The following is a 27632-nucleotide window of genomic DNA, read 5'->3' as shown; positions in this document are numbered from 1 at the left end:
ATGCCCCTTGGTCTTGTAAACTTTATATGACCCTGCACAGGGGAAGGCCATGGCCAAGTAGTGGGAGTGGGTGGGTAGGGGAGCAGGGGGGGGGGGGTATAGGGAATTTTCAGGATAGCATTTGAAATGTAAATAAAGAAAATAATAATAAATAAATTAAAAAAAGAGTAGTCAAGATATATATATATATATATATATATATATATATATATATATATTGTCTTCAAAAACACCAGAAATCCATATCATTTGACAGTGAGACATATCTGCTCCTGAGAGCACCCCTTTCTAGGTTCAAAGAAGAAACTGAACGTCTTCACCTCTAAGCGAGGTTGCTTATCATGGCAAGGTAACCACTGAGCAGAAATTGTCTATTTCATCTGCAGACAAAATACTGTCCACAAAAGGAAACATAATACAAATCAGTTGACTGTTGGCTCTGCCAAGACAGGGCAAGAATTTCTTAATAATTCTGCTTTGCAAAGGTCTGTCAGATGATCCTGGGCCAGAAGGATGAAGACTGATGCTCCAACCTTTTACGTAATTAGGAGGCTGTCCCGGTAGTCAGCTGTCTCTAAATTGTTTAAGTTTGGTGCTTCCTATATACCCAGGTAATGCTTAAATCTTTCTCAAATTTCTCATGGGGTTGAAGACTAGATTTAGTCACATAATCAAACTAAAGCTATTTAACATTGAGAGTGTGATAATAAAGTGGAAGACATGGTTTTCAGATGGTGTTACAGGCTAAATCTAAACATAATCTAGGGATTTTAAGTTTTAAATTAGGAATAACAGTAGAGTGCTTTATCTAATTGACAAATATGATGAACTAGATGTCATTTGTATATCATAGTGTGTAATTTACATGATTGTTATGGTTTTGTTCAATCTATGTCTGGGATAACAGGTTTTTTATTTTTTATTTTTATTTTTATTTTTTCATGGACAGAAAAAGTGAGGTGTAGGGGTGGTTCTGATGCTGTCCTGTTCCCTAATTGATTCTTGATCTTTCAATAAAGAAGCCATGGGCCAATTGTTGGGTGGAAGGAATGGGTGGGACTTCTGGGTCCCTAGAGAAAAAAAAAGCAAACAAACACAAGTGAGAAGAGGGGTGTTTTGCCATGCTTCTGATGGAGAAGGATTGAAGAGCCATGTGAGATCTCAAAATAGAGTGGTCACACAGGCTGCTCCTACAGGTACGACTCAGAGTCATTTAGCAGGGGTTAGATGTGACTGAGCCACTAAAGTTTAGGGCAGGTGGGAGGTGCAGAAATAAGACTAGTAATAAGGACATATTTTTCCAGGTGGGAGATAGTAGTGACTAGCAATTGTGTTCAACAGCAATTTAAAATTGAACACCTGTGTCTGTGTCTATTATCCATGGATTCAAGGGAAGCTGCATGGGGGCTGGCAGCACGGCCTGTTCTCAGAGACTAGGCAGGGTAATTAAGGCTACATGCAACAGATAATTCCTTTCATTTTCTTCAGAATTACTTAGAGCACTCAGTACAGTGAAAATTCTTGACCCAGGTCCTTGGCCTGCTAAGATTCCATCTCTAAGGCTGGATCTTTGAAATCTTCACTGAGAACCTTCGAGGGCCCCGGTGATTTTGACACATGGGAATACGAACTATTTACTGTTTGTTCTGGCAGAACGAGAGCTGGCAAAGGACAAACCAGGGTAGAGCCCAAGAGCAAGTTTCACACCCTTGGCACTATGGGGCAATTCTTCAAGTTTTTCTCAAACGAAAAAGCATCTAGACCCTAGAAAATGTACCTTAGGAGGGGAAAAGATCCCCAAAACACTAGGAGAGCCACTGCTTTGGGAAGTTGGAGAAATAAGAATGTTGCCAGCCCAAGAACTGGAAGGCAAAGCAAGACAGAGGAGCTTCCAGTATTGGAACTGCCAGCCCGGGCTAGGCTTGGACCTTCAGCAACAGTGTCTGTATAAGCTTTCAGTTCACTGTTTGTAGGTAGCCTGTTTAATATTAGATTGGTAACAGGCAGACTAGAAAGTCTAGGACCACACAAGGTTTAGCAGAACAGGACAGACCTGTATTCTCATGGTGTATCAAATTTAGCATCAAATTTGATACTAACAAATTTGATACTAAAAACTTTGTTGATCCACAGCCAACTTTAGCCCTGAATCATACTTTAGCCCTGAATTATATTTAATTTTTACATTTCTTATTTTTTTCAATTCATACACACATGTGACTGTGCACATGTGGAGGGCAGAGGACAACTCTCAGGAGACAGCTCTCTCCTTCCATCATGTGGATCTGGAGGACTGAACACAGGCCATCAGGAGTCAGAGCAAGCATCTTCACCCGTGGAGTAATCTCTCCTGCCCCTGAACCAGAATTTCCAGTAACGAAATCCAAGCATCTCATGCAAAGTCTGGATAAGGTGCACTCACTGAAAGGAACATAAATCAGAGTCTGGAACTCAGCCAAGTCAGGTCTGAGCAATGCAGACATCAGACATCCTTAGTGCGTGAACCCCTGGTAGCTCTCATTCCGTGCCACAGGAGAGGATGGTAGCCAGATCTGTGGGTCCCAACCAAGGAATTTCTCCAGTGCTACCCCACTACCCTCTTGCTAAGCTGATACTTGCTCTTCTGTATGGCCCCCTCTGCTTCAAAGACAATGCTTTTCTGTCAGTCCATCCCCCATGTTCTGATAGTTATTTGAATGGTCTGTGATTTGGGGATGATTAACACAAGAATCAGTTTTCTAATTAATTGATGGGTTAAGAGTTCCTTTCTTCCTTCTAAAGTACCTTTACAAGGCTAAGAATCAATTGTAGCAATCAAGGGGGTGTAGCACGAGGTAAAACAGATGCCACATGCAGCATAGGAAGTAGCAGCTCTTAGCTCTTAGAGTAGCACTTTATGCTTTATGCCATACTTCATACACCCACATACGCACACACACATACACTCACTCTCACACATACACACCCATAACATACACATACAGATAAACTCACACGGTGCACTCACACACAGACACACACATACACTCACACATATACACACATACAGTCACATGCACATATGCTCATACACACACATTTACACACATATACACACATACATGTACATATACTCACACACATATACACACACATATTCTCACATGCACACGCTATCACATACACTCACACACATCCACATACAGATATACACAAATATATACACACACATGCACAGTCACATACACATACAGATCCAATCACATGCACATACACTCATACACATACATTTACTCACATATACTCACACGTATGCCCACAGTCTCACAAATGTACACTCACACACATACGGATACACACACACACACACACACACACCAGTCAGAAAGGGAGGGATTTAAAAAATTAGTTACACAGGGCTGACATATTCTCCTGCTAAGTCTCCAATAATTGTGTGCTTTATGAGCCACAGCATGAAATGGCTCTGTCCTCTGGAGATGCTTGCCCATTCTTGTGTGGCATGTACTCCTTAGGGTAGGTAGTCCTGACCCACTCCTGGCTGCCTGGAGGAAAGTTGGCTCCCGAAAGCCATGGTCTTGAGCAATTTTACCAGGTATTTCAATTACACAATTGTTTTCTGCATTGTCTCTCTGAGGAGACATGAGTAATGAGCAGGAAACCATTATGTAAGAATAGAAAATATAATTAAATAGCACTTTGAGCCACAGATATCACAAGTGCTATAGAAATTTTGTTGACAATTGACCTTGAAGATTGATTTATTCAGCCTTCCTGCACAGGGTGTGGCCTGCATAAAATATGTCAGAAACATGCATGAACACATTTGTGTCTTTCCACAATGTTAGAATTCATATGGAGTAAAAAAAAAATTCGCTAGCTGTAACAGCTTCATGGCCAGCGATTTGCCAAATGTATGGCAGCGATTTGCCATACATCTGTCCAATCCCACACTATCTGGTTAACTTCCTGGGGTAGCATCCTTACTACAGGACCAAGTTAGATATTAGTTTGTGCATCATGGATAGCACTGGGCTTTTTCATTCTAGTTTTAATTATTGCTATAATCTCAGGTCACACATTACACATCAGACAGGGACTCGTGTGTGTGTGTGTGTGTGTGTGTGTGTGTGTGTGTGTGTGTGTGTGTGTGTAAAAGAGGCCACAACAGAGTTCAGAGGGAGGTCAAAGAAGCCTCATGGTAGATATAAGCTGGCAACCAGTAGAGATGCAAAGAGACACTGCAATGGAAAGTGGCTGAAGGGCCGCCATGTTGAGATGGCCTCAAGGTTGAGTTGGGATGCAGAGGCAAAGTTCAAGACAGTGGAAACCATGGAGGGCAGGCACAGGACCCAGGTTCAAAGAGATAACAAGATGGACAGACCGAGAGCAAGCGATTGAAAGCAGCTCTGTCAGCAGCGGAGATGTAGCTGAGTGCAAACCCCAAAGCAGGTGGAAGTTGTCTTCCTGTCAGTGCCTTCACACAAACCAGGTAGTCAGAAGACAGTGGTAGCTGTTGCCCTCAGTGTTGGGTAGCCTCCTCTTCATGGGATCAATGTGGGCATCCTACACCCTTCTTTTTCCTAGTGTGGCCCATAAATCACCAAGCCTTGTTTTTCCAGTGTGATTGTAATGTGCCCAGACAGTTGTATAGTTCCAAGCTACTTGGATAACTCCATGGTGTAGTATCTTTCCTGTATGATAACTAAGTTAGATGTTAGTGTGCGCATCGTGGGTAAGACTGGGCAGGTGGTACTGTCTGCATGTGTGATAAGGTGCAGATTATTCTGCCTCTGCATTTGCACTGAAAAAAATAAAAATAAAAAAAAAATGGAGCCAAATGTGGCTTGTAAGATGGAAACAGCATAGCCTGGAAGCCAATGTTTTGTACAGCTCAGAGTGATTTAGAGCAGGGCACAGCCTGGTCCCCACAGAGAGCCTTGAGAGACACTGTTCTAGAGTCAGAGGAGAGTGTACATGCTTTTTTGGGGGTTTTGTTTTGGTTTGGTTTGGGTTTTTTTTGTTTGTTTGTTTGTTTTTCTTTTTGGTTTTTCGAGACGGGGTTTCTCTGTGCAGCCCTGACTGTCCTGGAACTCACTCTGTAGACCAGGCTGGCCTCAAACTCAGAAATCTGCCTGCCTGTGCCTCCCAAGTGCTGGGATTAAAGGCACGTGCCACCACCGCCCAGCGAGCATGCATGCTTATAAAGCTTTTACACCTTACAAGTGCTACTTGCAACCTTACGCTCTATCGTTTGGCTTTTAAACTTGTGGAAGTGTTCACAGTCTTGCTAATGCCCCCCCCATTGTTTACTGCTCCTTTTATTTACTATATGGTTGTTGTGAAAGCACTCTGACCTTTGTTCAAGTATAAACAAGACAGAAATATACAATGTATTACAGCACCTGTATAGATACCCTAACTAGTCATGCAACTCTCCTTTACAAATGTGTTTTCATTCTGAACAGGAAACCCAAAAGCTACCTTTAGCTGTCAGAAATAAAAAGTAGAAGTTCTGGGTAAGTATTTGCTTGACTGTAAGCAGCCTGTGACTTATCAAAAGTGCACATGCCCTATGCACATGATGTGAATACTGTGTCTGTGAGAGGCCAAGGTCTTTATTTTAAACTAGTGTCTCCCATGATTCTTATGAACAGCAAGTGTTGGAAATTCCAGGAGGATCCTTGTCACCAACAACCTTAGAAACTTGGAAGAGCAGCTAGGACAAAAGTAAAAATAAGGGCTGGTGAGATGGCTCAGCAGGTAAGAGCACCCAACTGGTCTTCCAAAGGTCCAAAGGTTCAAATCCCAGCAACCACATGGTGGCTCATAACCCTCCGTAACAAGATCTGGTGCCCTCTTCTGGAGTGTCGGGAGACAGCTACAGTGTACTTACATATAATAAATAAATAAATCTTAAAAAAAAAAAAGTAAAAATAAAGGACAGGGTTCTGGGCTGAAAGGCAAAACAAGGCATTACAAATGTCCTAATAACTCAGTGCAATGTCAAGGATTAAGTATAGGAGCAGAGAGAAGATCATCAATACAGGCTGGAAAAATGGATCACCAGTTAAGAACATTGGCTACTGTGATGGTTTGTATATGCTCAGCCCAGGGAATAGCACTATTAGGAGACATGACCTTGTTGGAGTAGGTGTGTCACTGTGGGCATGGGCTGAAGACCCTCACCCTAGCTGCCTGGAAGTCAGTATCCTGCTAGCAGCCTTCAGATGAGGGTGTAGAACTCTCAGCTCCTCCTGCACCATGCCTGCCTGGATGCTGCCATGTTCCCGCCTTGATGATAATGAACTGAACCTCTGAACCTGTAAGCCAACCCTAATTAAATGTTTTCCTTATAAGAGTGGCCTTGGTCATGGTGTCTTTCACAGCAGTAACATCGTAACTAAGACAGCTACTCTTCCAAAGGACCCAAGTTCTATTCCAAGCACTGGAATGACAACTCCAGATCCAGGGATCCAACGTCCTCTTGTATCCTCCCCAAACACAAGGCACATGATGAACATACATGTAGGCAAACCACTAGACACATAAAGACATTTTTTTAAATATTAGAAGATCACAATAGTTATTAACTAATAATAGAATTTTCTTTCTGTGTCTGGCCAAGGAAATGAGCTGCCTTATATAAATAGATAGGAGAATGTCAATCTAAGGGGGAAAAAAAGGTTCTTCAGAGCATTTACAGAGCATAGTGTGGGTGTTCTCAAAGAGGGCGAGGCGATGGGGCAATTTTTAAACACAGAAGTGAAGAGGACAGAAGAATGGATTTAGCTCATTGGTAGAACATTGGTGTTACCAAAAACTTTGGGATGAGGTGCAATGGGTGCCATACATTACAGGGAAAATTGAGGCATCCTCTCGGGATTCTTAGTCTCCATCATAAAAGAATTTAAGAATGAACTTTAACAGAAGCTCAAGAAAAATTCTATTAGTGCTCAAAAGAAAAACAGAAGAAAACCAAGAAGGATGACCATTGTGTGGATACTTCATTCCTCCTTAGAATAAGGAACAAAATACTCATGAAAGGATATAGGTACAGAGACAAAATTTAGAGCTAAGATGAAAGGATGGACTATCCAGAGACTACCCCATCCGGGAATCCATCCCATCATCAGCCACCAAACCCAGATACTAATGCACATGCCAGCAAGATTCTGCTGAAGGGACCCTGATATAGCGGTAAGGCTATGCCAGTGCCTGGCAAACACAGAAGTGGATGCTCACAGTCAGCACAGGGCCCCCAATGGAGGAGCTAGAGAAAGCACCCAAGGTGTTGTAGGGGGATGCAACCTTGTAGGAGGAACAACAATATGAACTAACCAGTATCCCCTGAGCTCGAGTCTCTAGCTGCATATGTAGCAGAAGATGGCCTAATCAGCCGTCACTGGGAAGAGAGGCCCCTTGGTCTTGCAAACTTTATATGCTCCAGTACTGGGGAAGGCCTGGGCCAAGAAGTGGGAGTGGGTGGGTAGGGGAGCAGGGGTGGGAGGGGCATAGGGAACTTTCGGGATAGCATTTGAAATGTAAATAAAGAAAATAATAATAATAATAATAATAATAATAATAATAATAATAATAATAATAATAAAAAAATGTAAAAAGAAAAAGCAAAGCTCCAGAGCAGAAGCTTTCCAGTTCTTCACGCACATTAACATCGCCTTCGGGAAAGAGAGAAAACTGTTGTTTGTGAGAAGCCAGTGTGGTGGAAGTGGGGGTGGTTTTAGAGAAAGAAAAAAAAGAAAAGGAAAGGAAAAGGAAAAAGCCCAGAGTGACTAAGAAAGCTTGCTCAGGATGAACTGAAAGAGATGGGGAAAAGGAAAAGTTACCCTTTTCTGAGTCATAACTCAGAAAAATCAAGTGGACCTTGGAACAGCCTCAGTTGCAGCTCTAAGAGCCAACAGCACCAAAGGTGAGGTTTACAGGAAAGGAAAAAAATCCATTATCTCACTACAGGGATAATTACTCCTCTGGTCTCTTTACCCAAGGCTTAAGGTAAATTAGCCTTTGCTTTTTTTGGGAATGGTCTCTACCTGGTGAATGATAAGCCCAGATGTATTAACTCATAATTTTGGTAAGCTAGAATGTTAGGTCTCACTTGGCGATTGTGGGTACACACCTTTAATCTCAGCAGAGGCAGTCAGATCTCTTTTGGATTTCAGGTCAGCCTGGTCTACAGAGCGAGTTCCAAATCAGCCATGAACACCCAGATATCCCCTGTTTTGAAGGGGAAAAAAGATTTTAGTTCTCTACCTAAGAACAGAGATTCTATCTTATTTTCCAAAGGAAAGTGCCTCTTCCTTAATGGGCCTCTATAGAGCTCTGATCAAGACGACTGTGGCATTTGCCTCTCTTAAGCCATAACCCCAGCATCATTTATGGGATGGGCTAAAACTGGGGATGAGATAAAACCTATTTCACAGTGAAAAGCCAAAGATCCAGTTCCAGAACAGATTAGTGCCTTGGTCACACCCTCAGGATCATCTCCAAGTAAGGATGCTCTTTCAGAAGTTATAAGACACCAAGCTCCCTTCTGGTGTTCTTGAGAAAAGCGAGGGCATTCCTGATGGTGCAGTTTTCCAGGGACTTGCTCTGTTCCTATCACAAAGTCAGCACCAGAAAAGACAAGACAAAGATAAAGAGAGTTAAATCAGATACTTTTAAGCAATCTTTGGCTGAGTTACTAATAGCAGACCCTGTATTTATTTGTTGGATAGGGAGAAGTGCTTGCAGAAGTGTTTCGTGTATGAGGTTGTGGGCAGTTTCTGTGCAAGGCTGGGGTTCAGGCAGTGTCTTTGTGATAGTTTGTCAAAAAATATCTTCTATTTGCCAGATGTACTTGCCATCAAAAAGGCTTGCTGCTGAATAAACTCACCCTTTCTACCCCTTTCTCAATTCTGGCTGGCTGGTAAAGTTAATCTGTTCTGGCTCAAACTCCTCTCCAAGCTGACTGATTTTTACTTGACTTCTCCCAGTGTCTCCTGAATTGCTCTGTTTGGCCTCAAACTAACTCTGGCAACCTAGTCTAATCTTCTGGCTCCTCATTCTCTGGCTTTAACTGCCTCTGCTGACCTGCATTGAACTGCAGGAGCTGATGAAGGACCTCAACTCCACTGTGCTGCTCTTGCCACTCTGACTCCCCACTGACTGACAAGCGCTAAGACTGAATTTTCCCCTGACCTGAATAGCTTCCCTCTCTTGTGCCATTCAGATGAGCGTTGAGCATATTCTGTCACATCTTCCTCTGATTCATCACTTGTCTGTCCCTCAATTAGACATCGTTGTTTGGAATTAAAGGTGTGTACTAAGTGTGTGTCTGGATTCCAGCCAGATCACACAGACCTAAAATATCTTTGCATGTGATCCTGAAAGACCAAGAAAGATTCAGACCCCCTAGCACCAATAATGCAGGTTAGCCAGTTCAGGGACCCTGTTCCAGGAACTGGCCTCCCACAAAAGTTAGATTAAAATCCTGAAAACAGCCGGGCACTGTGGCGCATGCCTTTAATCCCAGCACTCAGGAGGCAGAGGCAGGCGGATTTCTGAGTTCTAGGCCAGCCTGGTCTACAGAGTGAGTTCCAGGACAGCCAGGGCTATACAGAGAAACCCTGTCTCGAAAAACCAAAAAAAAAAAAAAAAAAAAAAAAATCCTGAGAACAATCTTGAGAAGCAGGGAGTTTCTCCTTATGATTTTTAGTACCCCCTTGTAATTTTTCACTGGTATTTTCGGCATTTTCCAATAACGCCCTCCCTCCCTACCACCTTGGGTTGTGGTTTTTTCCTTTAAATAACCCCTTTCCCAGCTACTCGGGGGTCCACAGTCCTCTACCCCTGCGTGGTGTACAACTGTGGGCCCCAGAGCACTCTTGGAATAAAAAGTCCTCTTGCGTTTTGCATCAAGGCCGTTTCTTATGAGTGATTTGGGGTGTCGCCTCTCCTGAGTCAGAACACGGGGGAGTCCTCACTTTGTGGGTCTTTCAATCCCTTGTCAGAGCTGCCATGTGGCTATATTCAAATTTCTCTACAATAGTTACTTGCAAGCAACAACAGATAAGAATCATTCCTTCATACGTGTTTTATATTTGTCAAGTGTTGACAAAGCTATTCCATTTTTGATTCTAACAACATTCATGTTTCTTTCACAAAAAGCAAAGATCACACAGAAGCTGTATCTGCGGTTCATGATTTGTAATGGAAGGGAGTTATAACATTGCGGGAAAGATTGGAGAAGACAAAAGAAATATGCACTTGGCTGGATCAAGACTACAGGGAAAGACAGTATTCATCAGTGTAAAAACCAAAGTCTCTTCAGCGCTTGCAGTAGGGACCAGTATTTAGCAACTATACATTGTATCATTCTTCAATTGTTTCTTCTGCATTACTCATACACAATACAGGAGTAAAACATGTACAACACAATTAACAACTCTGGAGCCGAAGTTGATGATAAAGTTGCCCGAGGCCAAGGCGCTGACCAACGCCTCCACAGGACACACATCTCGGTTTCTCTGTGCAGGCCCAGCCTGGCGGGCTGCCGGGTACTTGCTTGGTGCAATGTCCTCTGCAAAGAGAGTGTGAGCAGACCGATTTGATCATTTCAACATCTGGCTCATCCGATCCAGGTCTGCTCATGGCAACAACCTCGGCAGCAGGAAACTGTTGGATACCGTCGCGTCCACCAGGGGGCGTCTCTATACGTTTCGCGTGTTTGGGGGGAAAAAAAAAAGCGCGAACATCCGGGACTTCGCACACTGGCGTGGTTGGCCCCTCCGCGGCCGCCGTAGTAGCGCGCCGACGACGACAGTAAACAGGAAATCGGAGAATCGTAGCCTTGGGTTGAAGAAGGCGGAGGATTCCTCCGGGACTCGCTCAGCTCCGGCCGTTAGAGCCGCTTCCTCCTCCTCCTCCCGGACCTACAGGAGCTCTGCCGGCGGCTGCCACTTCAGCGTGCCGGGCCATGGCCGAATATTCCTATGTAAAGTCCACCAAACTCGTGCTCAAGGGCACTAAAGCCAAGAGGTGAGGCGGCGCTCGGGCGGGAGGCGTGGATCTCGGTGCATCCATCCCCGGGGCTCAGGGCCGGGGTGGCCGGGGTAGCCAAGCCACCCAGGACACTCAGGGGCAGAGCTGCCTGGACAGCCTCCCCCACACTTCCTAGCTGACGCTGCGTGGCCCGGGAGCCCCCGAAACGGAGAGACCAGGAGTCCTGCTTTTGGGATCCCCTCCCCCCCCCCCGGGTCTCTCCTGCACAAAAACGCCCTGATTCCCTGCAGGGTAATACGAAGGGGGCAGGCAAGGTTGCATCACAGTGTGAGTCGGGACCTTGAGTTCGCACCGGTGATGGGTTGGTTGATGGTTCGTTTGCTAATTTATTAGACGATCGGATATTTTTTTATGGTCCTTGTTCCTCGAGACTATTAAAAAAAAAGAGTTATGAGAGCTGAACGAGGCAGCCAACTCAGAATATAACAGCGTGCGGGCGTGATTTATAGTTAGCTCTATAGAGAAAGATAACCCTGTCCGATCCTACCTCCGTCCTCTTGAGGGATCTAGCCAAAGGTGAGCTCGTCTTTCCTGTATCACCGCTGAAGCGGTTTCAGCAGGTTCTTGTCAGCGCGCTTCGTGCTTTATCCTGACCGAATCTGAAACTGTTGAAAATTTAGAATTCGCTTCTGAAAATGTCAAGATACAAAGAAGTTAAGGCAGCCGTTATTAAAAGCAGTGTACTGCTTTCCATGTTTCCATGATTGATTCTTTGGGGTTTTGTTTTGAGACAGGGTTTCTATGTGTAGTCCTGGAACTTAACTCTGTACACTAAGCTGGCCTTGAACTCAGACACTCACCTGCCTCTGCCTCCCAAATGCTGGGATTGAAGGCTTGGGCTGCAACCACTACAAGGAATTTGTTGTAAGCACTTTGAATAATCACTTTTCCCCTAAGATCTCTCCTTGTGTTTTCATTTATGGAGCTGTAAACTTAATAAATATAAGCCATAAACTTCTCCTTTTAAAGTGTACAGCTAGTGGGGTTTAGTATATTTACGAGTTCATCACTATTTAGTCAGTAAGCATTTTGCCACTTCAAAGGAGACTGTTTAACCAACTATTAAATAATCACACCCATCTGCCCCTCCTTCCAGCTTCTGTCAACTGCTTCTGGGTTATAAGAATTTACTTGTTATGAATATTTTATGCCCGTGGAATTAAACAGTACATAGCCTTCTGCGTTTGGCTTCTTTCACTTAGGTTACTGTTGAGACAGGATCTCTCTCTGTAGCCCTGGTTGACCTGGAACTCACAGACATCCACCCGTGTGCAGGGGGCTGCTGGGGGCTATCCATGGCTTGTAGCTCTTCGTTTTGAGGCGCATCCTTCCTGTGGGCTGTGTGTTTGTTCTGTTCTGTGACTGAATGATACTATTTTTGTTATGTTCTTTATTCATTCAATGAGTGTTTTCTGCTAATGACAGTGATGCTATCAGTAGTCTGGTTTTTGTGGACATACTTTTTTTCATTTCTCTTGGATATCTGTGTGTGTGTGTGTGTGTGTGTGTGTGTGTGTGTGGAGAATCACCTAGCATATTATTTTTGATAACTCAGTCTTTAGATTTTTGAGAAATGCTTTACAGCAAGGCTGTCTTTAGTTAAGGGTTCTATTGCTCTGATAAAACATCTTGACGAAAGACATGGGGTGGGGAGAGGGGTTATCTCAGCTCACTTCTGCCTTGCAGTCTGGGAAGTGAGGGCGGAAACAACTTCTCAGTGTTTTAGATAGAACATCTGTACATTGTCAAAGATCATTTATCCATAGGTCAGTCATAGAGCTGGAATGAGAAACCTTGTAGTTCTTAACACATAACAGTATGTCCAAATCCATGCATATGTCTTGTTCCCCCCTTTAGTAAAAAGAAAAAGAGCAAAGATAAGAAGAGAAAACGAGAAGAAGATGAGGAGACCCAACTTGATATTGTGGGTAAGTCTCCTCAGTTCTTTTTATTATTATTTTTTTCTTTCTCTAGAACCTCTTTTATTAGTGCACTAATCCCATTTTTGAGAGCTTGACCATCACAAACGAATCTCCTCTCAGTGTTGTCACTGCCGAGCTCCAGAGCATGCTGACAAAGTTTCAGCATGTAAAATTTGGGGGATGATACGAACATCCAGACCATGGCGTGACTGATTTGAGGTTCCTGTAATTATCACTTGCCTTACAATGCTCTTAGACTTTTTCCAAACATTATCAAAGTCTAGAAACCCATCCTTGCTCCAAGCTGCACCGTCATTTATTGTATGAAAGGTTAGCGTCTCTTGGTGTTCCACTTGAAGTGTTTTCCAAGTCAGAACTGATGGTCTCCTTGTCAGGTCACCAGACAAGACTTTTCTTCCTTATCTTGGGAACCCCGCAGTGGACCAGAAACCCCATTGAGTCTGATCCCCAACTTTAAAGGCCTGTCAGACAAAAATACCGTTTACCCAGATATGTTCTGCACATTGCTTTATTTGGAAGCACATAAATCGTGGTGAAGAGTCTGCAATTTCTTTGTTTCTAAAGGAAGTATAATGTAGCAAATTAACTATCATGTACCCTGAAATGAATGAAAATCCTAAACACAACAGAACATCACGGTGCCCTATAAGTGGTTCTAGAAGCAGACACTTGCAAATCCATAGCCAAATATCTTTTGTTTTTCTGCCCTGTGTGTACCTATACTTTAAGTCAAATTTCTTGTTTATTAAAACTGGGCAAGCTGAATTTTGAAACTTCGGGCAAATAAAACAACAGGTGATGGTATGTGTGGCCAGGCCTGGCAGCCTGATGTGGGTCCATGGGTCCCAGGGATAGAAGGAAAGAAGTGGCTTGCACAAGTTGTCCTCTGTCTGACTTGTACACACGCTGACAGACAAACACACGGACACAAATAAATGTAATAAGGGATTTTTTAAAAGTAGGCAGTGGTGTAAAGTTATGATGTGGGAAAACTCACATCGCTTGAAAAACGCCATTCTAAAATGATAGAGTTCTACAACTAGGGTCAGGATCAGGGCTAGGTGTGCGTGCTGACGTGCTGTTTTTTAGCATGGGTGAGTATTTAATGGTATTAGAATGTGCCAAATTTTTCTAAATGGTTTTGCTGTTTTAATGTCCTACCAAGGATAACAGAAAGTTGTCTGCTGCAGGTCCTGGGTAGTAAGCAGCCCTTCTCTCACCCCGATGCCTTTGATTTTCTCTACAGTGCTTGTCTGCTGAGCTGGTCTCTAGTTTTCCTCAGACTTGTTAACTTTTCTCCCATGGTTGCTGCCTTTGAGGTCTTTATTTAGCTTACCCTCATCTCAACATCTTGAAAGACTTCTCTTCCTTTTGGACACATTCGAGTTTAGAGTTTTCTTCTTTCCTAATTTTATCACTCACTTCAGGGTAATTGTGTATTATGAGATAGATCTCAGAGATTGGGTTTTGCTTCTGTTTTTCCTATTTATGACCAGCCCCAGCCTCCTTTTGCTATGAAGTGGCTATTTAAAAGCCAGCTGAGTGTCTGTATGTCAGTCTCCTTCCTGACTCCTGTTTCATTTTCCCGTTTTCTGTTACGTTTGTTTTTATTACTTCATTGCTTTATTCGTCCCATAAGATTTCCAGGGCCAGGAGCTGAATGCACCTCCTTCGTGTTTCTTTAATTAAAATTCGCTTTTCTGGGTGTTTATGTCTAGTTAAACTTCAGAGTCAACTTACCATTTCATTTAATAAAGTCCATCGGGTTATCTGAGAGAGTTGTATTGCTTTTAGACTATTTGAGACATTCAGTATTTCAGTTGTTTAGAGCTTATATTTCTGTATTGGCCTTGCTCTTTGGGGTGTTAAGGTCCCCCCACTATCATTGCTGCTTTGTTTATATGAACGTCTGCAGTCATGTTTTCTTTGACTGTAGTTTAATTCTTCCTTTCTTGTGTCTTCTTTTGCTTTCACTGTTTTTCTTTTACCAGCCAGGACATTGGAAATATTGGGCAGATATGGTGAGAAGAGCCATAAGCTGGTATTTCTAGTCCTCATCGTAAAGTCCCCCACACAGTGTGACTTTAGGCATAGGATCTTCATAGGCATTCTACCAAAATAAGAATTAGAGTTGAAGATGTTAAAAACAATTCTTAATTGTAGAATTAGTCAAAGAGCAACAAAGATTTGAACATGTTCTCCACTTGCCAACTGTTCTGACATACAGAAAACACATAACTGACAACTGCAGAATACTTTTTTAACCATATGTAGAAATGCACCAAGAAAATACTGCCATAGTGTAAATGAGACTGCACAACAAAACCTTTTGAAGGTCTAAAAATAACCAACCTCATGATCCTTCATTTGTTTGGGGTGGCTCTCAGATTCAGCCCTAGTGTCTGCAGCACTAGACTGCTTTAAGCTGTTTTGTAAGTGAGGTGGTGGAACAAGACAAAACTGACTTAGTGATGGGCAGCTTCAGTGAGTCCTGCTCATAGTCTGCTGCTTTTTGACAGCTTAGCCCGTGTAGTAATCCTGCAACCAAGAAATATGTAAGCATGAGTCTGGGCTTTGAGCGGAGGCTACTTGAATTCCCAAGAAGAAAACACTTTTTCTTCTTGGGCTAACTTTGTAGGCAGTGAAAAATTCTAAAACTGATGTTTTGTTTTCTCTACTTTGGAAGAGACTGAAAATTAGACATTGTTACTAGAAAGCATGCGGGGATGAGGTCTGCAGTCAGAGGAACTTATTTTGTAATTCTGCATGTGTTAAGAGTGATCTTGAAGCTGGGCGTGGTGGCGCACGCCTTTAATCCCAGCACCGCTCTTGGGAGGCAGAGGCAGGCGGATTTCTGAGTTCGAGGCCGGTCTGGTCTACAAAGTGAGTTCCAGGATAGCCAGGGCTACACAGAGAAACCCTGTCTCAAAAAAAAAACAAAAACAAACAAACAAAAGAGTGATCTTGACTGTGATGAATACACAAGTTCATGCAGAGCAGGTAAACTCTGAGTAACTGGGGCTGCGTCCTGAGGACTGTGCAGGACACATGCGAGGGTACAGTCAGGGGAGGCGGTCAGGGGAAGCCAGCTGCCTCTGCATTCAGTTCAGGCTTTTAAAAGGTTAGTTATAGGAAAAGCAGCAGAGCTTTTGAGTAACCCTAAAATAAAAAGGATAAACTTTGATTTTTATTTTGTAGGAATCTGGTGGACTGTATCCAACTTTGGGGAGATTTCAGGGACTATTGCCATTGAAATGGATAAAGGAGCCTATATCCATGCACTGGACAATGGGCTCTTTACACTGGGAGCTCCACACAGAGAAGGTTTGTATGGGGGACAAACAGTGGCAAGGAGGCCATGTCAAGTAAATCACTACAAAGTTTGTGCATGAGTCTGAAGCAAGGCTGCCACCACACTGAGCCCCTGCACATTTCTCTGTCCTTGTCCTTTATTAGCTATTGAGAAGTATCTTTTTCTAGACTAATCATTTGAAAACATTCTAACTAGTGACAGAAGAGACTGTATAGGAATAGAAAATAGCCTTAAAATCACATGAAAAATTGCCATTGCAGCTGGGTGGTGGCAGCACACAACTTAGTCCCAGCACTCTACAGGGGCAGGCAGATCTCTAAGGACAGCCAGGGCAGCACAGAGAGCCCCTGTCTCAAAAAACCAAATTGATGATGATGATAATAATAATAATAATAATAATAATAATAATAATAATAATAATAATAAGTAAAAATACGATTGTAGTTGGGAGGAAAGAAGAGAATCTAATTGAATCAGAAGTTTGAGGCTTTTTGTTTTGTTTGGTTTTTTTTACCCTTTTGCTTGTTTGAAGTTTGTTAGAACTGGGTGTAATTAAGAGCTAGACATTTAGACATTTTCTCCTTATCCTTAGTCCACAAGGAAGCACCACAAAGAGTGAAGTGACTGTGAAGTAAAAAGGTGTGTTTTGACCAGAATGGGCATTTCTGGAATACATAAAAGCATTTGGTATTTCACATGCTGTTATTTATGTACTATGTTTTAACATGAGATTATATTGGAAGTGACTTAAGTTTCATGCCAAACTGTCTTATAAAATATTGCAAAATGCAATGAATTTAATAATGATATTCTGATAGTGTAGTTAGCATATTATTATAGTGTATCCAAATACCTTAATATCCTTCTGTGTAATTTTGGGGTGGGGGGGAACTAGTTTTAAAGCACAAAGTACCTTTATGTATATATATTTATAACAAATGTGTATTTTCCACTTTTGTTTTTCTGTAGTTGATGAAGGCCCCAGTCCTCCAGAGCAGTTTACTGCTGTCAAGTTGTCAGATTCCAGGTAAGCTTTAGTTGAGCTGTAGTCAAAAGCTTTAAAATTTAATTCCACTTAACCATGTATGGTGACGCCTGCCTTTCATACCAGACAAAGGAGAAGAATCAGGAGGATCAAGAGTTCAAGGCCATCTTGGCTATGTATTGAGTTTGGGGACAGCCTGGGTTGCACGGAACCCTGTCTCAAAAAGTAATAATTTCACTTATATAGAAAGAACTGCACTATTAGTAAATATAAAGCCAGAGAATAATTTTAATTGAAAGACTTTAGAAAACATGTTATTTATAATCAGAACTTTTTTGGATTTTCGATTTTGGGAATTTGGGGAATGTCTGCTTGTACATTAGTGAAGGCACATATGTTTCATTATATCACATACATTATCTGAAGATACTTTTATACAGTATGTCACTGTTCCTGAATTCTGCTATGAATAATAGTAGGAGGCCAGCTGTGGCATTATCCATATCATGTTTGGCTCAGAAATTTGGGATTTTGGAGATTTAGGTAATTTAGGGGATACTTAACCTGTACTCCATAAGTAGATATTCCCAGTATACACTTGTCTTAGTCAGAGTTTCTATTCCTGCACAAACCTCATGACCAAGAAGCAAGTTGGGAAGGAAAGGGTTTATTCAGCTTACACTTTCCACATTGCTGTTAATCACCAAAGGAAGTCAGGACTGGAACTCAAGCAGGTCAGGAAGCAGGAGCTGATGCAGAGGCCATGGAGGGATGTTACTTACTGGCTTGCTTCCCTTGCCTTGCTCAGCTTGCTCTCTTATAGAACCAAGACTACCAGCCCAGAGATGGCACCACCCACAATGGGCTAGGCCCTCCCCCTTGATCGCTGATTGAGAAAATGTCGTATAGTTCAATCTCATAGAGGCATTTTCTCAACTGAAGCTCCTTTCTCTGTGATAACTCCAGCTATTGTCAAGTTGACCCAAAGCCAGCCCATACAATATTCTTTGTCTAGAAAACTTAAGAGCCTACAAATGAAAAATGTCAAGAGAACAAATTAAATAGATCAGAAAGAGCATGGAAACAAAATAAATATAAAACAAGATCTGCCAGTGATACTATAATGTATAGATTTTGCAGTTAGAAGAGACATAACAGGCTCGGTGGCAGACATCGGGAGGCTCAGGAAGGAGAGGACATGTTAGGCCCGCTAGGACATGAAGTAATACCCTCTCTGAGGAAAAAGTCATGATTAAAGTAATGTTTAGCTAACTTCATAGCTTAGAGCATTAGTTTAGGTGGTGATTCAGTCCCCAGCACCTCTCTTGTGAGAAGGTCCGTGTTCATAGCTTTTTCTTTCTTTCTTTCTTTTAGATTTATTTATTATTTTATCCAAGAACACTGTAACTGTCTTCAGATACACCAGAGGGGGGATGTCAGATCTCTGTATGGATGGTTGTAGGCCACCATGTGGTTGCTGGGACTTGAACTCAGGACCTTTGGAAGAGCAGTCAGTGTTCTTAACCACTGAGCCATCTCTCCAGCCCTCATAGCTTTTTCTTGAAAGCAAGTGGAAAAACTAAAGTTTTAACATCTGTGCACTTAATTAGCCTGGCCTGGTGGGAATCTGCTGAGCTACTAAAAAAGACATTGTTGATAGCCTTCAATCCAGTGGCTTCCATTTCTAGGAATGTCTCCTAAAGATAAGTCAGCAGTTGTATATATAACAGAGAAATCAGTAAGACTGTATAATACCAAAAAGGTGACTTTTATACATCTACAATAGGTCAGTAATACCTTTGGGAAATGATTGCTGCACAATGTAAGATACTATATAATGATTATATCAGCAAAATATAAGGTTACAGATAGAGAATATAGTATCTACTGTAAACATGTCTGGTCTGGATTTATTATATATGTATATACATATGTATGTACATATACACAGATACATAAGTATACCAAATATATTCTTTATTCTGTAGTTAAATTCTTACTCTTAGTTTTTAATGTTTATCTTTTTTTAAACCAAAGAATTGCCCTGAAGTCTGGCTATGGAAAATATCTTGGTATAAATTCAGATGGACTTGTTGTTGGGCGTTCGGATGCAATTGGGCCCAGAGAACAATGGGAACCAGTGTTTCAAGATGTAAGTACTGTTATTTAGAAAAGCCAGTTTAAGAAAAAGTCATTTCAGTAAAACTATCTTCTCTAAAGTTAGTAATAAAACAATAAAGGTAGATTGTAATAGTGTTATACATTAAGTTGGAAAAAATTAAAATGAACTTATAACTATAAAGATGAACACAGTCCAAACATAATGATACAACAACAGTAGTACTACAGTGTCTTGTTGTATTCCAGAGTGATAAGTTACATTGCTATCAAAACAGTGCAAAGGAAGACATTGTCCATTCTGGTTTCCATCTGCCGTTGAGGCCTGTTGTCATATTTTTCATAAAAATATAAAAAAGCAAATCCCAGGGTGTTTCCGGAGCATCTTTTTTACATAAATTGGTTCAGAACCAGTAGAGACTGATAAGAGGACAGTAGAGGAGGTTAGTGCTGAGAGGAACACAGTTTGACACCTCACGAGCAAGAATTGTACTGAACAGTAGTTATTTACTGTTTTGGTTCTTTTTCTTTTATTCAAAGTAGATTTTTACTCCATACAGTATATTCTGATTATAGTTTCCCCTCCCGATACTCCTCCCCCAGTTCCTCTCTACCTCCTATCTCATCAGCATTCACACCCTTTCTGTCTCCTTAAAAATCAGACAGACATCTAGGGAACAATGATAAAACGAAATAGAATACAGTAAGACAGAAACAAACATCACGTAGGACAAAAGAAACAGTCAAAAATAAAAAAGCACAAGAAACATAACAGAGACACATATGTTCACACACTCAGGAATCTCATCAAAATACAAAACCAGAAGCCATAATGTGTAAGCATAGGACCTGTAAGGTTAAAAAGAAATGCCTTGACCCAGTGTTACAAAACAGCCTCCAAAGATGCCATTGCATTCATGCTATCTGCTGCTGGACATGGGCACTCCCCATAAGAGCAGTCTGTTCCCCAGTGAGGCTACGTCGTTCCTGTGTTAGTGGCGATCGATCAATTAGAGGTAGCTTTGGGGTTAGGGATAGGAGTGTGTGCACTCCACCTCTCAGCTCTAGGAACCCGTTTGCTGCAGACATGTGCAGGCCTGTGCATGCTTTTCACCTCTCTTCACTGGGCTCCCTGAGCCCTGAGGGAAGGGCTTTCATGGAGACATCCCATTTGGTACTGGGCGTTGCAGAGTGTCTCTCTGCGTATATGGTGTGGCTGTGAGTCTTGGAACTTTTCCCATTGGCTTCAAGAGGAGGCTTCTGTGATAATGGCTGAACAAGATACTGGTCTTGATTATTAGGTCATTACTTGTCATTAGGTGTCATTATAGTGCGACATCTTTCTAGCAGAACTGTAATACTTGGCTTTTCCCTAGCCCCCTGGCCTGTCTACTCAGGTTATTGGCCACGCAAGCAGTTCCATCTCATGGAGTGGGCCTTAAACCCACCAGATGTTTGTTGCTCACTGCACCCACAAGCCTTGGCCACTATTATACCAGGTACAAACAAGTTGCCACTGTAGGTAAAAGGGTTTGTAGCTGGATTGGTATTTACCTTTCTTCTTTGATAGCATCCAGACTACTTCCTTTGCTGTGAACTGGTCCAGAGGAGTGAGGGCTCTAGGTAGACACCAGCTTGAGCCCACCATGTTCAGTGAGCTATGTAGTTGTTGTCTTCAGTACTAAGGCCTTATCATCATCTTGTCCAGAGCAACCCATAACCTGGTGCTGACCTGAGTTGTTTAGGGAATTCCATGGGACCTCTTTGGCCAATCACTTGGTTAGATGTAACCCATTCCCAGTCTTGGAAGCTTGCTCTGGTGATGAAAGATATCCAGCTGGTACTCTGTCTCCCCTATTGCTTGGTAATTTTAGATCACCTTTGTGTGTGTGTGTGTGTGTGTGTGTGTGTGTGTGTGTGTGTGTGTGTGTGAAGAGGCTTCTGCTATATTAGGCTTCCATATAACCCCCCAAATGGCCCTGAGTTTTAGAAGTCTCTCCCTGTTCTCCCTCCCTCACCTACCTCTTCCCTCCCATTCCCTACTCTAGGCTCCCCCCCTCATCCACCCATATAAGTTCTGTAATTAGATTCTGTAACTGTCCTTTGGGAGATCTGTCCCTTCTCCCAGTCCCTTACTCTATACCTAACTCCTGTGGTTATATGGATTGTACCTTGCTTATCAATGACTTAACAGCTAAGATCCACATGTAAGTGAATACATGAACGGTATTTTTCTTTCTAGGTCCAAGTTTCCTCATTCAGGATGATTTTTTTTTTCCTAGTCCATCCATTTACCTGCAAGTTTCATGTTTTTGTTTTCATGACAGCTGGGAAATACTCTTACTGTGTAATATATTGTGTAATATATTGTGCCACAGTTTATTTATCCATTCTCCTGTTGAGGGGCATCTAGGCTGTGGTTTCTGGATGTTATAAATAGAACAGCAGTAAACTTGGTTGAACAAATGTGTCTGTGGTAGGGTGAATCTTCCCTTTTGGCATATAAAGAGTGAGACAGCTTAATCTTGAATTAGTTCAGTTCCCAGCTTCCTGAGGACCCAGCACACTGATCTCTATAGTAGCTGTACAAGCTTGCACTCCACTAGCAATGGGTGTCCCCTGGCTCCACACACTCCCTGGCAGGAGCAGTCATTTGTCCTACTGACCTTGACTGTTCCAGCCTGTGTAAGATGAAATCTCAAAGTAGTTTTGATTTACATTTCCTTGATGACCAAGGATATTGAACATTTTTTTTAAATGCTTCTCAGCCATTTGAGTTCCTCTATGAAGAATGTGTTGCTTAAACAAGCAAACAATAAAATCAGGCAGTCACCACGCCTTTAATCCCAGTATTTATGAGGCACTCAGATCTCTATGACCTGCTTGGTCTATAGAGCAAGTTCCAAGACAGCCAAGCCTACTCTGTGTACAGAGAAACCTTGTCTCAAAAAGTGAGACAGAGACAGACAGTGACGGACAGAAGAGGGAGGGAGGGAGAAGAGAGAAGAGAAAAGGAGAGGAGAGTTACCACAAGATATTTTCTATTATTTGAGGCTATCGTGAAAGGTGTAGTTCCTTGATTTATTTCTTAGACTCTTTGTCATTTGTAAATAGGAGGGATTTTTCTGAATTAAATTTGTATCCTGCTACTTTGAGAAAGTGTTTATCAGCTGTGGGAGTTTCCTAATAGAATTTTTAGGGCTATCTATACTGTCATATCATCTGCAAATAAAGACACGTTGACTTCTACCCTTTCTACTCGTACCGTCTTGATCTCCATTGTCTTGTAGCGCGAGCTACCTCAAGTACTAGACTGACTAGGTGTGGGGGGTGGGCAGCCTTGTCTTGTTCGTCATTAATGGAAACGCTTTTGAGTTCCTCTCCATTTACATTGATGTTGTCTATGGGCTTGCTGTAAAATATCTTTATCATGTTCAGTATGTCTCTCGGACTCCCACTCTGCAGGACTTTTACCATGAAAATCAGGAGTGGGGTTTGTCAGAGGCCTTTTCTGCGTCTTCTGAGGCATCGTGGCTGGCTTGCATTTCAGTCTGTATATACGGTAGATTATGTTTATCAACTTAAGCTATGTTGAATGATCCCTGCATCTTGATCATTATGGATGACCTTTTTTGATAAGTTTTTGTATTCAGTTTGCAAGTACTTTGTTGAGAATTTTTGCATCTGTGTTCCTAAGAGAAATTGGTCTGGGTTTCTCCTCCTTCCTCTCTTGCTGTTACTTGTAGATTTGGTCTGTTCATGGTATCCCAGAGTATGTGGAGGTTCTGCACCTGGGGTTTTTTAGATTAACATTTTCTCTGACCCAGGGATCCTTTTCTTCTATCTTGTCTTCAGTACCTGAGACTCTTTCTCCCGTCTCTTGTATTCTGCTAGTGAGGTTCCTGCTAGAGTTTCAGTTATCCTTCAGCTTGGGTTTTCTATATTTCTGTATTCTTTATTTCTCCCTATGTTGAGATTGAAAAGTTCTATTTCTACTTTCATGGCTTGAACTGGTTTTTTTGTTTGTTTGTTTTCATTTTATTCCACTGTGTTTCATTTATTTGTTAATGGATTTATTCATTTCCTTTTAAAGGACCTCTAACATATTCATAAAGACTATTTTGAAGTCTTTGTCTTGTGTGTCAGCTATATTGCATTTCTCAGAACCATCTGTGGCAGGGTTGCTGGGCAGTAGGGGAGATACACAGTCCTGGCTGTTACTGTTTTCACATTGGTGTCTAGGCATGTGGGTTTGGGATAGTTGTACTTCTAGATGCTAATATTTGTCTTGTCTTTGTCTTTGTCCGGTCAGTGTTCAGTTCCTTGGTTTCTGTTGCCCTCCCTGGCTCTTAGGAGAGTGTGATGACTGTGGGTTACCTGGTAGGGAATACATCTGAGGACCTGCCAGATGTAGCATAATGACTTAATTTCTGCAAGTATTCATAGCTTACTTTTTTTTTCTTTGTTTTATTTAGGGAAAGATGGCTTTACTGGCCTCAAATAGCTGCTTTATTAGATGTAATGAAGCAGGTGATATAGAAGCAAAGAATAAAACAGCAGGAGACGAAGAAATGATAAAGGTACACACCTACAGACTATGGGGTGTCTGGGAGACCTGCAGTAGCCACTGGCTGTTACTTTCCATGCTGATCCAGATGTGTTTTCATTTTAATCATCAGTCCAGTGATGTCTTATCTGCACACTATAATTGAGAAATGATTGGATGAAAGCTAGTCTACTGTTTTCCTAATATTTAATTTTTAAGATAGATAATTCGCTCCCAAAGCATGAGAGTTTTCAAGTGAACTCAGCCTCTCCTGCCTGCACTGCTGAGCCATTCCTGCCCCTGCCCTGGCCCTACCTCTCCCCTCTTACTGTCTTGGTTTGGGTTTACTGTTGCTTGCTTGCTTGCTTCTTTTGTTGTATATAAATATCTTTTCTAGTTATTACTTTTGGAGATTCCTGTCCTTGTATATCTATAACACAAGTCTTTCCCCGTGCCCTTTTTACCACCTACATAGTCTTCCACATTACAGTTGCTCCTTACTTTACTTCATCAGTTTCTTATAAATCAAAGTATAGATTGTTTCCTGGCTTTTACCCTTAGAGGCAGTGCTACAATGTATGACTGAATCTACAAAAGCAAAATGTTATTAACTACTTTAACACCCATGACAGAAGTCACTAATAAACATAAAAGTCTTAATAGACCTTTTGGGTCTTTGGCCCTTAGGTTTTGCCCTCTTTGTGAATGCATGTTCTCTGTCCATAAGAAGAAACTTGAAGTACATGAAGCAGTTGTTGGTTTTACTTTGCTTAAGTCACTAACTGGAAGGGGAAGTCCTTCCCCCAGATGGACTTCCCTAATGCAACTCGTTATTTTCCTTAATTATAAAAGTTATACAAATATATTCCTATCACGGTAGAGTTCTCAATAAACTCCCAAGACTCTCATGTAGCTAACTGCAGTCTGATGGAGCCTTGTTTCAGCTTACATATAATTCCAGCTCTTTCTATAAATGATATGCGTATGAAGTAAAAAGCACACACCACGTTTCTGAGCTTGTCTTTTCCTGAATCTCATTGGTGAGTTAATTGTTTTCTTGGTTTGCATGAGAAATCACAGAGTGTTCTTGCGTAGCAAGTGGGGAGAGGAAGATGAATGTGTGACCTGTTGGGTTTCCTCAATATCCAGATCAGATCCTGTGCAGAAAGAGAAACCAAGAAAAAGGATGACATCCCAGAAGAAGACAAGGGAAGTGTGAAGCAGTGTGAAATCAACTATGTGTATGTACCCTGCTCTAGCCTCACTCTGACACTCAGGGCTGCTCAGGACAGGAAAGAAACTGCAGGACCACAAGAACCACGGATGAAAACTCAGGGAAACAGCATTGAGCTCAGTGCTTTTCTTGTGGCCTCAGTTTTCCCAGTTATTTTTCCAGTGCTTAAAGCTAAAGGCACATGGGCTAGTCAGCTCTCCCTTTCTTTAATAGAGTTGCTGTCATACCACCCAGGGACCATTCATGTTCCAGACCTGAGGCCGTCAACCCGCCAACATCCCCAGGAGAAGGAGGCTTTGCAGTGCTGCCCAAAGGCAGCCCTCTTGACGAATCAGAAAAAAAATCACCTTTGAGCAGAAAAACTATCATTTTTTTTTTTTAAGAAATACAATTAGATTTGTTAAATAAATGTATTGGGAAAACTTTTAATAGTATTTGGAATTTGATAAGGAAACACAGTAAAAGTTTGAGATTTTTTTTTTTCAATGAGAGATCATTCTTTACAGAAAGAAATTTCAGAGCTTCCAAGACCACAAACTCAAAATAAGCAAAGAAGATAGTAAAATTCTTAAAAAGGCTCGCAAAGATGGATTTTTGCATGAGACACTTCTGGACAGGTAATTGTATATTTACATAATTACAGCAGTGTGTTCTTATATCACTGTTTAGAATTGTCTTCATCTCTAATTTATGTGGTAATATTATCTAAAGAAGACATAAGTCTGGGGAAAGCATGCTGAAAACAAATTTCTAAGTAACAACTAGAGTGTAAATATGTGCTTTTTTTTTTTTTTTTTTTTTAGCTTTTCAGGTTTCCTTGAAACTTTCATAAATTTCCTGAGCCATCAGGCCGTTTTGTGGTTAACAGTTACCATGCTTGCTTCACATACATTTGCTTCCCATCATCTTCCCTTAAGGAACAGGGCTAGAAAGTTGTTTGAGTAATATGAAGATTCTGTGTATTCTGTTAGAGTAGTAGAGGTTACTAAAACTGAGGGGGAAAAAAATCCATGAATTTGTATCCAGATCAAAAGTTTAGTAAGGGAAATCAAACTTGAGTTTGTAAGATTAGATTCAGCAGTGTGCAAGATTCTTATCATATAGCACATTATTGATATTTGTTCCAATTTATTTCTATTTCAATAAATAACAGCCTACAGCTACCACATGGACAAGCAGGCAAGGAAGTTAGCTGCTGACTTAACGCAGTCAGTCAGAAGATGCAAATCACTCTTAATCCTTTCCATTATCTGATAAAATAATACGTAATCGTGTACTTCCTGTTAACTGGTTTATAGAGTTGGTAAAGGTGAAATCCGTTAATGGGAGAATATTTTCAACCTGGAAAATTCATACATTTAATTATGTGGTTCTGAAAAGTCAGAGAAGGACGTAAAATATAGTCAGACTTTGAACTCGGAGGTAGAATAATCGTTAGTCTAGCAACTTCAAACTAGTCTTTAAAAACACACCATTGCTGCCCAGTGGAAACTTAGGGAAGACTTAAACTTATTTAACTCATAAGTAACTATCAATTCTCTCGTGAACTGAAAAAGCCTTTAAGTCACATTTGTGAAATATTATAAAATAATGTTTCATAAGACTAGAATCAGTTTTATATAAAAAGAAAATTGAAAGGTAAGGATTACTATCAATGTTTGATACAGTTATGAAAATAGAACAATTTCCAATCATGATTTTTTTATGTTTTAGCAGTTGACTCTGTCTGTATGGTGTGTTTTACATCGGTGGTTTTTTTTTTTGTCTTAAACAGGAGAGCCAAATTGAAAGCTGACCGATACTGCAAGTGATGTGGACATTGTGTATGGCTTTGGGGTTTTTCTGTTTTCTTTTTTCTTTCTTTCTTTCTTTCTTTCTTTCTTTCTTTCTTCCTTTCTTTCTTTCTTTCTTCTTTCTTTCTTTCTTTCTTTCTTTCTGAATAAAAATATTTGATATAAATGCTTTTACAGAGTTCTCGAGTCCTTTTGAAACTGTTGCTAAATCTAGTATCTGGTTTGACCTGGCTGGTCAGGGTTAACCCTGGCCCCTCATGGGATTTACTTTTCGGGTAAGTGTACTCACTTGGAGGACTACAGGACTCTTTATTCTCTGAATTCCTGTCATGTTACTCCAGGACACACGTTCCCGGCGCCGTGGACCCTGACTGCTGCTGCGCTGCCTGGCTCTTCTCAGTCCACACTTGATCCATACATTTAGAGGAAGTTAGAAACTCTATAAAGCTAAAAGTGAGTAAAGCTTTGACACTCTTCCTTTTTTTTCTTTTTTTCTTTTTTTTTCCTTTATTTTCCGTGTGTGTGTGTGTGTGTGTGTGTGTGTGTGTGTGTGTGTGTGTGTGTATTTTGTGGTCTAGTACCATAACAAGGAATGTCCTGTTGTATAGAAGGATATTTCAAGGCCAGCCTGGGGTGCAGAAG

The 27632-nt window shown here is 41.5% G+C and overlaps 1 protein-coding gene across 2 annotated transcripts; it reads left to right on the top strand.

Annotated features, from left to right (window-relative positions):
* Window positions 1-10816: 10816 nt before the first annotated feature.
* Window positions 10817-27398, top strand: Frg1 (FSHD region gene 1). Of its 2 annotated transcripts, XM_029531928.1 has the most exons (10): window positions 10830-11034; window positions 12916-12986; window positions 16200-16325; window positions 17284-17341; window positions 19337-19451; window positions 23893-23997; window positions 25113-25204; window positions 25704-25814; window positions 26972-27020; window positions 27332-27398. In XM_029531928.1, exons 1-9 carry the CDS (start codon window positions 10973-10975, stop codon window positions 27006-27008), a joined length of 777 nt encoding a protein of 258 aa, XP_029387788.1. In that variant the 5' UTR covers window positions 10830-10972; the 3' UTR covers window positions 27009-27020; window positions 27332-27398. The 2 variants fall into 2 exon arrangements, with proteins under 2 accessions (XP_021075086.1, XP_029387788.1); XM_021219427.1 differs by lacking the exon at window positions 27332-27398 and having other exon boundaries at window positions 10817-11034; window positions 26972-27168.
* Window positions 27399-27632: the final 234 nt, after the last annotated feature.

This window comes from Mus pahari, chromosome 19 (genome assembly GCF_900095145.1).
Source record: "Mus pahari chromosome 19, PAHARI_EIJ_v1.1, whole genome shotgun sequence".
Classification (NCBI taxonomy): Eukaryota; Metazoa; Chordata; class Mammalia; order Rodentia; family Muridae; genus Mus; species Mus pahari.
Note: the sequence above shows the minus strand (reverse complement) of the source record. Positions and strands in the feature narration are given on the sequence as shown.